Below are 11,232 nucleotides of genomic sequence, written 5' to 3' on the forward strand. Positions count from 1 at the left end.
GGTGAGCAGAGAATTAGTGAGAAATGATGAGGTGCAGATTAGAATGGTATGCACAATACGTGATTAATTTTTGGAGGTTTATTTAAAAGATTTCGTTGTCTCAATGGAAGGTTGGTACCAGACCATGCAGACTGGTTCCCATCAACTCGCAAGAGGGCTAAAATGAGACACTGCCTAAAGCCCCCTTTCCTGGTAAGTCACCTAGATGTCATCCTGAGGAAATCAGGGGTTAATGTTCGCTTCTCGGGCCCTACACAAAACCCCGAGACATTCGCCCTCATTTGGTGAAGTACAGGCGTACATCACCTTTAAGTCAGCACTGAGATTAAACTACCAACCTCGGTTCTAGTACCGTACTTCTATGATTTGTATGAATGAAAAACGCACTCAGATCTCAAAGAATCGAGGATGCAGTGCGCACCTCGAAGGAGACGCTGCTCGCTCGCTGTCAGCATGATCAAATGCAAGTCATTCTCCAAAGCAGCGATAACATTCAAGCATACTGTAGGACTACTATCACTACCATCCACTGCGCTGGAGAATGAATGCAAGTTTGGATATAGTTTTTGAAATTCCTAGACACAATTGTAAGCGACGCTCTGATTGGGCGCATTTACTTCTGCGCTGGCTACTTCACCAAATGAGGGTAAATATCTCAGGGGTTTGTGTCCAGGGCTGGAGAAATGAACATTAACCCTGATTTCCTCAGGATTCCTAGATGTAGCGGTAGAGTGGCTGAACTTTATCCAATTTTCGTATTAGGCTCTGTTGAAAAACCATGCCATTTCCTGAAAAGAGTGGTCATGTGACATTGGTTTCAACAAAAGTGGACCATAAAAGCTCTGTGGAGTTTGGCCAGACCACTGCACTAAGTGCGCTAATCATTACCACGGCTCAATAAGGCATTTAAAACACCGGCTCAGAGAAGCAGATTGGGTGTGTATGTACCAGGTTACAGACAGACGCTCAGCTCGAGAATCGAGCTGAGCGTCAGACATTCTCGAGCTGAGCGTCTGTCTGTAAGCTGAGCATCTGTCAGCGACTACATACATGTATACTTAAATTCGAATTCAACCAACATGACCAATCACCAAGAAGACATCATCACTATGGACAAGTGTACAGTGCTATACGTGTACGGTAGGTCAATACCAAGGCTTTGTATCAGTAATAAACCAGCGGTATCTAAAATGTTCACTTGTCCTGCCTAAAGATTAAAGTGAAATAGCAAAGAATATTGGTCATGTACCGTTCTTCTGCTTAAAGGAATTGATACCAAACTGGATGTGTTGGCTGTCTCACCAAAACCGTGAGGGAGGAGATACGCCGTCAGCGAGGTTTTGGCCAACATTTAGCTCCACCTAAACCAGTTTTGGTGAAACAATCCTTCGTTTTTTAAAAATCTTGAGTTGAGAGCTGAGCGTCAACAAGGACATTATTAGCTCTATAAACAATATCGGGTGATTGTAATGTAGTAGAAGGAAACCGGAGACCCGGAGGAAACATGTATGCTGTCTAAGAGAGTCGCCCTCTCTATCACATGAGTACCGACCGGGAATCAAACCTGGGACCTCAGAGGTGTGATGTTACCACTGTGCCACTCCGACAGCCTGAGACAATACCCACAGTGAGGTATTAATTTCTATTCTAGTAAAGCATCTCAAATTAGATAACGAATAATGTGTTTTGACTGCTTCCATATTTTTGCACCAACCCAAGCGGTTATCGTTGCCTGTAATTCTAAAACACCCGAGTGAGAATATTTCATTTTCATAATGGACAATAGCCTCGTTTTCACAACAGAGGTTCGGGTGAGACAACCCAAACCGCTTGGGTTGGTGCAAAATGTTGAAGCATTTCAAAAGCATTTCAAACCACATTATTCGAAATTCAATTTGACATGTTTTAGAATAGAAATTGATACCTCACTGACGGTGTTGATTGTCTCACCCAAACCGCTCATGTGGAGCTTAAATATTGGCCAAAACCTCGGCGTACATTTTAGCTCCACCCCGGCGGTTTCAGTGAGACAACCAATACCTCCAGTTTGATAAAAACCACAACCGCTGAATTCATAACAATGCACTGTAGGCGCATAGTGCATTTACATACACTGTAAATTGCAGTGTAAATCACCATGATCAATAGTTAGGCAATACTGATGGTCTCATTTTAAAGCTCTCTTGCAAGCAAATCCTGATTCAATCTACAGGGCCTGGCAATAAAAAGTTAGGTACATGTACATTAGAACAAACAGCGGGATGGTTAATCCTGCCACACACGAGCAACTCAAGTCATGGGGATCATGTAAGCATCAGTCACCCAGGTCATGACCACGATCCATGTTGTGTAACTTCCGGCGCTGAGGTCAAACAAAACCACTAGTACATGTATGGTTATATCATCATCAAGAAAGGCATCGTGATTGTGGTGCAAAATTGGACCTTTGCCTTAATTTGCCTTATATTGCCGAGATTTTTGAACCACTTGTTCACCTGTTGCTTTTTAGCAGTCTCCCTTGGTGCAGTAGACTTTTGATTGAGACAGGACAAACGACCTTGGCCAGTGGTTTTGGGTGCCAGTTGCTTCAGGGATTTGATAACGGAAACTTTTGAAACAAACAAACTTTTTTGCACAAATGTAGAAACATAAAAACGATGATGACGCCCAGCCCCCAGCACCTGTCTTGAGGAAAAATGACACAATGAGTCTGAGAGACAAAGGATACAATAGACAGTGAACATGGTGAATGTGAGATGAAGTACATGTATGATAGATTGATAAGGACATGAGTGTGACCTGAAGAGAATACAATAATGTATTATGACAATACACAGCTTTATGTGCACATGTGAAGATATGAAGAACCAGCAAAGTGAAACTGAAAGTTGTGATAGATTTAGATTGGAAAATGTTCTTAAGGGTTGACCATAGGTACCGCCTCGTTGGCTTGACCTCCAAATCCTAAAGCAATTAAAACACCTTCTATTAAAATGAACTGAATGCCCATATGAATCATGGGAGGCTGTTCCCTGGAAAACAAAGAACACACTCCCACCCTTGAAATGAGCATTCACTGTGATTTGAATGAGTTCCAATTGCTTTAGGATTTCAAGTTCTAGCCAAAATGGCGGTGCCTGTGGTCAACCTTTGACAAACTTTGCCAACGATGCATGATTCTTATATTGGACAAGAAAGTGATCCTCACTGAAATCACAAACATAACGAAACTGTGCAGATAATATTTCGGACTGGGAAAGTTTGACCCCCCCCCACCCCCCCGTAAGTCGATCCTTGTTGACTTCAAACGAGAAAATCAAACAGTTAGTTTACGCATATTTATTTGTTTGCAATGTTGACTCAAACATATTCATTTCAATGATTTATGGCTATGATTGATATGACAGTAATTTTGGGTCAGATCACTAGATTCAATATGTAAGTAGGCCTGACAAACAGGACAGCACAACATTCCTTCGTAAACAAATTTCACACCTATCTTGCCAGAACATGTTGAGACACACCACCACCACCAGTCAGTAGCTCTCGCAAACTATGCCATTTTAGACAAATGTAGTGAGTTTGTGTGTCCCTCACGAACAAAGGGTACAATTTTTCGTAATTAGACAGATTTGCAACAGCTTTGAAAGCAACCCCACTTGACATTCATTTAAAATGATGCGGCATGTTCGGAGATGCTGATTTTTGGGATTTCTCCGAATGATTTGCAATAAGGTGGGTTCCATAGAGGCCAGCTGGCCTCATCAGAGTAACTTCCGTCAGTGTACATGCAGCAGGTGTATTGAAGTGAAGAAGTCACTCTTTATCTGAGGACAATATTTACATGGTCAATTAAATACTTTTTTTGTGTCAAAACCCCCAAGCCAATGAACTTTTAAAAAGGGTATGTTTAAAAATGTTACATGTGTTAGAGAATGGACGCCAATTCATAACAACAGTGAGCAGTTCCTGCAGAAAACTGCTGCACATTATGTACATGCTGACAATCACAATCTCATAACCGAGGCGTCTTCAGCAACACAGGGCGTGACAGGGATCAGATTTCCAATAATTCTTTACGACGAGCACTATTAACCACATCAAAGACCCCTCCCATCATAAATTCTGACCTTTTAAATCAGTTGCTTTTACTTCAGCAAGGATGCTGTAAACCACCAAATCTTTAAACTCATTTAGTCATTTTGATTTGCAAAAAAATTTCACAACTTTTATTTAAGCGGCTACTTTTGTGATAAAAAGATATTTTGCAATTTGTTTTTCGCCAAACGAAGTTACTCGATTTGCAAAAATAAAAGGCCCACAAAAATTTGGCGGTTTGTAGAAGTAGTATAATCAAAACGAGGTGCCACCCATCATGAGACAGAACGTGACACGAAAGCTGCCCAGCATGCCACACATTGCCACAGAAATACCATTACACGTGAGGGTTTTACTTTTTGGGCCCGGAGGCGGTTTACGGGATCCTAACTTTGGCCGGGGGTGATGAATGATTCGACGCGTTGGAAGGACTGAAATTCAGAATTTTGTGATTGATGCAACACTTCTAGTACTTGAGTCAAAGATTGAGGGATAGCAGGTATTTCTGACGGCCATTTCTAATGCACATTTCATTGTGTTTCTTATTGGGTGAATAATGAAGTCACGTTCTCACAGTTTTAGCGTGTTCGATTTTAAATAGACGAATTCGAAGAAGTTTGTTTTGGCACTGACCAGTCGTTCATGTCACCTTGAACAAAGGATTGCTGTGTCTCTAGGCATTGTCAGAAGTCGGGTTAGGCCTTCTGACGTGTTAAGAGTCTTCTTTGAATTCGTCCATTGCACCGCGCAACACAAAGCAATAAAGGGTTTGTTTAACCCTGTGATGGTTCTTGGAAATCCAGGTCTGGATTAGAGTTTATTCTTTTTATTCCTTTTTGTCTGACACTTACAGACATCATCTATTTTATGTACATCACTTGTCATCTATTTTATGTAAATCACCCATGACCCGAGACAACAGTCAGTACTACTCCTGCTACGCTTCTTTCTTAGTAAAATTTGAAGAAAAATATTCCACCTCACAAAAATCTATAACACTAAAAAATTTGATTCTCTGCAAAAAAAAAATGTTCAGAACTCCATAACTCAAGGAAGAAGTCTCAGAAGGCTTCAAAGTTGCAGTTTACTTTGGTTGAGGTATCATACCATGTTATATCATATCATGTAAATGATACTTGGGAAACTTAAAAAGGCGGTGTCATGCACAATGAGGAACCTGCAGAACTAAAACTACAGATGGCAGCACCAGTACTAAAAGGTACACTTTCAGTGCATTTTCCATTAAAATTAAGTTTTGTTGATTTTCTCCCTAAAACTCATCAAAATAGAATTAAGGACCAATAAAACAACATTTTTGGGGCTACTTCCTCATAGAGTAATTAAGGGATAAAGTAGTCAATAATCATTGACCGGGGAAATGGCTTTCTCATTACAACCATGGTCCATTTGCCTGCAGGGCCCCCTATTGGCAGGTTTTGTAGTGCAGGTTCCTCAGTGACGCTGTCATCTGCAATCAGAATTAATGCTTCATTCATTCAATTTCAACTTTTATGATTTTGTGGCAGCATTTTACTGTCTTGTCAGATTCATTAAAAAAACTTAGCCTGCGAAATATCTGCAGAAAGAAAAAAACAATTGAACTCGGTAAAAATAAAATTTCTTCAAAAAATGGAACAAGAAATCGACGAGGTCTGTATTTTTAAAGGAAAGGGCCAGCAGTTGTGCAGACATCAAACATCAAGAACCTTGACTCACGTGGCATTAGGGGGCTGCCTACTGAAAAACAAATGGTAATTTCGAACTGCAATTATTCAGTATACATAATTTTGTGATGCCTAACCTGGATTTTCGATGAAAAATAAAAAAATACGCAAAAATAGCTGGCACTGTTGACTGTAGCAGCCCTGTCGTGTCAATGACAGGAACTTGCTTTACCGTTTGGGATTGCAGAGAATTTTACCACTGACCATGGTAAGTAGGTCAAGGTCAAAATGTTTCAAACACCAAATTTTGTAGCTTGAACATCACACAGTGTAATGTCAATGCATGCCCCCCCCCCCCAGGATTTTACGACCTTCACCTATTTAGACCATGGATGGAAAGCTATGTAGGTCGCACTGACCTAAATATTTGTCAACATGAACGTGTACATTTAGAGTACGCAAAAAATGTATCAACACATTAAATTTGAAGAGTCTACAGACTACATTAGGAAAATAATGAAAACTCTATGAAATTAAGGACATGAAGGAATTGCCCTCCTGCACAACTTTAGAAATTAGGTCAAGGTCAAAATGCTTGTGACACACTGTAGTGAACCAGTGGTAGGTTTGTTCAGATTTAAACCGATAACAATAACATCTGTTACTGTGAGTCTACTACTACCTTGCCGAGGTGTAACACCTTGAGTACCTCAACGACCAGGGAGGTTATGCTGACTGGAGTATTACTCTTGGCAGATTCAACCATGTCAGAGCCTAGGCTTGGCAGGTTCACCCATGTCAGAGCTCAGGCGAGACTAAAGCAAGACTCCTGGTCCTCCAGGTTGGGGGTTATGCTCAGAGCCAGTAACCCTAACATGTAAAAAACAACCAATCACTACAGAAACCAGAACCATAAGGCCTTATGCCCCAGCACCAGGGACGAAGAGGACTATGTAAGTAAGTAAGTAAGTAAACAATCAATAACATACATTTGAAGATCACACCAGTGATGGTTTCTTCAATATCATTTTGATGAGGATTTTGTGAATGACTGACCTAAATTTAGTCTTCAAGCAGGTGATAATACCATAAACCATACATTGTATGACATCTATGAAGCGTCTAAAGTAAAGAAACATACATGTGTACCACCTTTTTTGGTGACATGTAAATCTATGTGACCCTGAAAATTACAATACATTGTACATCAAATAAACCCGGGTGACAAGGAATTGTACAATGTATTGTGAAATGTGATTAGCTTTCCTTTATTTAAATACGACATCACATATTCACCAGGGGTGGCTTGCATGAATTACAAATTCCACAATTTTCGCAGTGACACTTTTATCATGTTTATTGCAATTGTATTGCTAAATTATAATATTATTATCATCACATTGTAATGACAAATTGCTGAAAGTGAAAGTGAAAAAGTCACTTCATCTTTTCAAATCTCTAATAAGTAATACACAGCCATAACCTATGGTAACATCATGGTACAATGCAAAACTGCATGGATATGTACCACTACCAGTCATGCCAGTCACCAAATTCTAGTTCACACCGTGTATGTGCTAGCAGATGGTAATACATAACATGGCATCTTTTTATGTACATACATGTAATACTTGAGCTAGCCTACATTCGAATAAAAAAGATGTCATTATCAATCATACAAATGTATGTACTGTCAGTCTTACAACCCAACATTCTCTAAGCTGGACAAAAGCCAAACCAGCCGAGGTTGTGAAGTGAAGTCAGTATCAATATCTTTAACAGGGTGTCTCAAAAAAAGTATACCCACCTCGAATCATTGTCATTGATTGTTATGATTGTAAAACTACTATATTTTAAGTGTAGTATGTCGTTAGAAAGAGCTGGATATATTCTTTTAAATGATACCCTAAACATGCATATATTTTCACGGGCGAGTCAGTAACAATGCAATGATTGCCAGCAGTTTAATTCCAAACTATGACAAATCAACAAGAGACATGGCCAGATGATGATTGAATGATAAGGAGGGGGTCATGTGGAGGGACCATAATTTCACACTGTGTAACATTTGAATGGATGAGTAATCGATCTTCATCAGTTTTATTGTTTGTGACTTCACTTTCCAACAGTTACATAAAGAGCAGAACACGTGTCACAGCAAGGATCTGGGTGCCATTCAAGAAACACAGAATATGCTTGACATAACAACACGATATGTCATCTGAGCTGAATGTATGCGTAATATTCACTTACACATTTGACTCTAGACCAGTAGATGTATAAATAAGTATGAATACTGTGACTGAAAGTTACGCTGCGAGTGCATGACCCCCAAACAAACACAACTATTTATACCCCAGTTAGTATTGAACCAAGCTATAATTTCATTAGACATTTAAACAAGGTGGTATTGCTAATAGATGTAATTCATCACAGCAAAACAATTTCATTGACTATTTTTACCTATAGAGTAGTACAACATGTAGCCCTTTTACCAAATTATCTCATTGACATTGGTCTCTGTCAAGTACGAGTGCACAGAAAGGCCTTTTGCTGCAGTGACAATTTCACCAGTCGGTTGACATATCATCAGCACCAGGCAAGACACATCTTACATATTATAATGACATGGCAATACACAAGGTGCACTGCAACCCTGTCTGCCCCAAATGACGTATGTGACTTGCCACAGCAAAACCGTCCACATGCATGTTGCTCTGAGCTCGGCAGGTTGAGACAGGACTGATTTTTCATTTTATGTTGTCCGCCTCTCGTAAAAAAATCGGCGTACCTACATCAATTTTTTCCTTTATCTCCAAGTCCTGGTGTCTTCTCTTAATTAGGCTCATCTTCTGTGCGACATGCGCCTCTTTTTGCTGTGACAGGTCACTTATCACCATGACCATGTCATCAGGAGAGCATGCTTACTTACTATCGACAATATTTCACTGGGAATCAACATTAGGCATTCAGGGTGTACGCGATAATATGGCCTGGCGATGATAGAATATACGGGTCTAGTAGTATGCATGGATTTCTCCTTTAAAATGGAACATTCTTGGTGCTAGACAGAAGAGGATTAATTAATGTAGATGAGGATGATTCGATGAGGGTGAAGATGAGTCTTCACATGAAAGCGCACACTATACACTCACCGTCATGCTCCATCGTAATCAGATCATTACCATCCTCATAATCATAGATAATAACTGCCGACGCATTTCGCTTCTTGGCAACGTTGTGGATTTTCTCATGAAATTTACATGTCCCTCTCTGAACGAGTGCAACCCACTTCTCGTTGGGGATCGCATTTTCTGGTCGAGCGCATCCATTTGTAGTATTTCCACCGGGTCCATGGCGCACATGAACGACGACACCGCTCTCCGCAGCAATTTTACTATTGGTTCCGTAGCGTCCGATCTCGCCCCGCTCAGTTATAATTCTGCCAGTTTTCACGTCTTTAAAAGTAATATTCACCCAGGCAGTATAATAACTCTGCAATTCCGTAGAGAATTCGTCACCGAAGCCCTCTCCACACAAAAACATAGCACCCAACAGTATCACAGTCCACCATCTTGAAACTGAATTTGGATTTGATCTTCCGGACATTGTCAATGTGTTCACCACAGTAATGCCAACACCTTCCATTTTATGCAATAACTTATAGTCAGACAACACTCTTCGCTATCTTGAGTAATTAATCGACTATTTAAAACATTGGATTTTTGCTTGCAGCGCTCATGAACAGCGAATTATTGTCCCAAATTGGCCATAACCTGTAAATATGGAGCCATCATAATGTTTTGAAATGACGTCATGGGTCATGTGACGCAGATTCATTACTCGATGTAGCACTAGAAATAGTCACAGGTAAATAAAAGTGCTATATCAATATGTTGTAGCACTACTAGTACTATAAGCCTATGTTGGTTTTATTTAGCGTATTTCTGGGTTTGTACAAAGGCCTATACACCTGATGAAGAAGGGAAATGCATAGCTATTGATTTATGTATGGTGACAGTCGTATTTGGTAGGATCATGGAGGTATTATTAATAATACCTCCATGGTAGGATGTGCTATTTACTATTGTCTCTGTCTGAGTGTCTCAGGAACAGGGTCATTTGATGATGATGCTGGTGATGATGATGATGATATTTGGCAGAATGCTATATTGTGTCTGTCTCAGTAATCTAATCACCGGCCTCATCTACCAGCATTTTATATCTCTGCATTCGGGTTTAGACGTTGTCCCTCCTTGAAGGATGAGGCACAACCACACGGATAAATCATCGGCATGCTAGAGGATAGTTTTCCATAAAAGCAAGGATCTTTCAGTTTGTGGATACTTTAGTCCAATGAAATGAAGATATGCATGCGATCAAATCGTCTCTTGAAATCATGACACACGGGTGTACATAGTCAGGCGGTGATGCGATATTGTCGTCCCCGTCCAAGAATCGATAATAGTGAGGTTTCGCAACCACCCGTTTAGGCCCTACGACGACGTTTATCTATTGTGTGAGTTTACCTGAACAATAGATAAACGTCGTCGAAGAGCCTAACCCGGCGGTTGCGAAACCTCCCTATTGTCCTTCGATCCCTCACTGAAAGAGGTGAGGGACCGACCCCCCCCCCCTGCACCTCTTGTTATATACACTCCGGACGCAGTGGACCGGCCTCGTCCCTCACAGTTGGAGACAATGTGACTAGGATGACGTATGCCCCGGAATTATATACTATTGTAATCAGATGAAAAGATATCTGGCAAAAAAGTGCTTTAGACCTTGAATTGTTTTGAGATCCCTGGGTATAAACCGCGTAGGCCTTTACCGATTGACGTCTAAAAGGAACTTGGGCCTATACTCTAGCTGTGACCTGATGAAACTTAAGTTTGGCCTCAGCTAGACTCACTGGGCAGCCCACACTTAGGGTGAGGAACGAAGCCGGCCACTGCGTACGGAGTGTACTCTCTATTATCAAATAAGATGGTTGAAATGTAGCTGTGCAGGAGGACCGAATGATTTTCACATGCACTAGTTTGGTGGTGATGTGACTTTTTGAGCAAGCACTTTTGAACATTGGTCAATTTTTAAGTGGAAGGGGCGCCGCTATCTTGATTGTCCGGGAGCGACTTTTATTCAATATGCAGAGGTGGTTTTCGCAAAGCCCCCGAAACGTCCACGTGGACGTCCATCCAATTGTTCGATTTCGTTATCAGGAGGTGAAACAATGGGATATGCGTTCACGTTGGTGTTTCGGTGGATTTGCGAAAACTCCCTATGTTGTGGGATAGAGTAGGCCTACGCCTACCTGACCATAGAAACCCAATTCTTGTTAAAAATGCTTATCTGACTGAATGCAGAGGCACTATGTTTCTATATGTTGGTAATACATTTATAGGATCTAAATCCAACCATTCAAGATTTACGTGTACATTGATGCTTGTTCTCCTGAAGAAAGCTACATTCG

The 11,232-nt window shown here is 40.7% G+C and overlaps 1 protein-coding gene across 2 annotated transcripts in view; it reads right to left on the reverse strand.

Annotated features, from left to right (window-relative positions):
• Positions 1-9,561, reverse strand: part of LOC135493965 (RING finger protein 150-like) — a 36,112-nt gene extending 26,551 nt beyond the window's left edge. For both annotated transcript variants that reach the window (XM_064781664.1, XM_064781663.1), the window contains exon 1: positions 8,918-9,561. In XM_064781664.1, coding sequence (XP_064637734.1) covers positions 8,918-9,410 — 493 coding nt within the window. In that variant the 5' untranslated portion in view covers positions 9,411-9,561. The remainder of the gene's footprint in view (positions 1-8,917) is intronic.
• Positions 9,562-11,232: the final 1,671 nt, after the last annotated feature.

This window comes from Lineus longissimus, chromosome 9, assembly GCF_910592395.1.
Source record: "Lineus longissimus chromosome 9, tnLinLong1.2, whole genome shotgun sequence".
Classification (NCBI taxonomy): Eukaryota; Metazoa; Nemertea; class Pilidiophora; order Heteronemertea; family Lineidae; genus Lineus; species Lineus longissimus.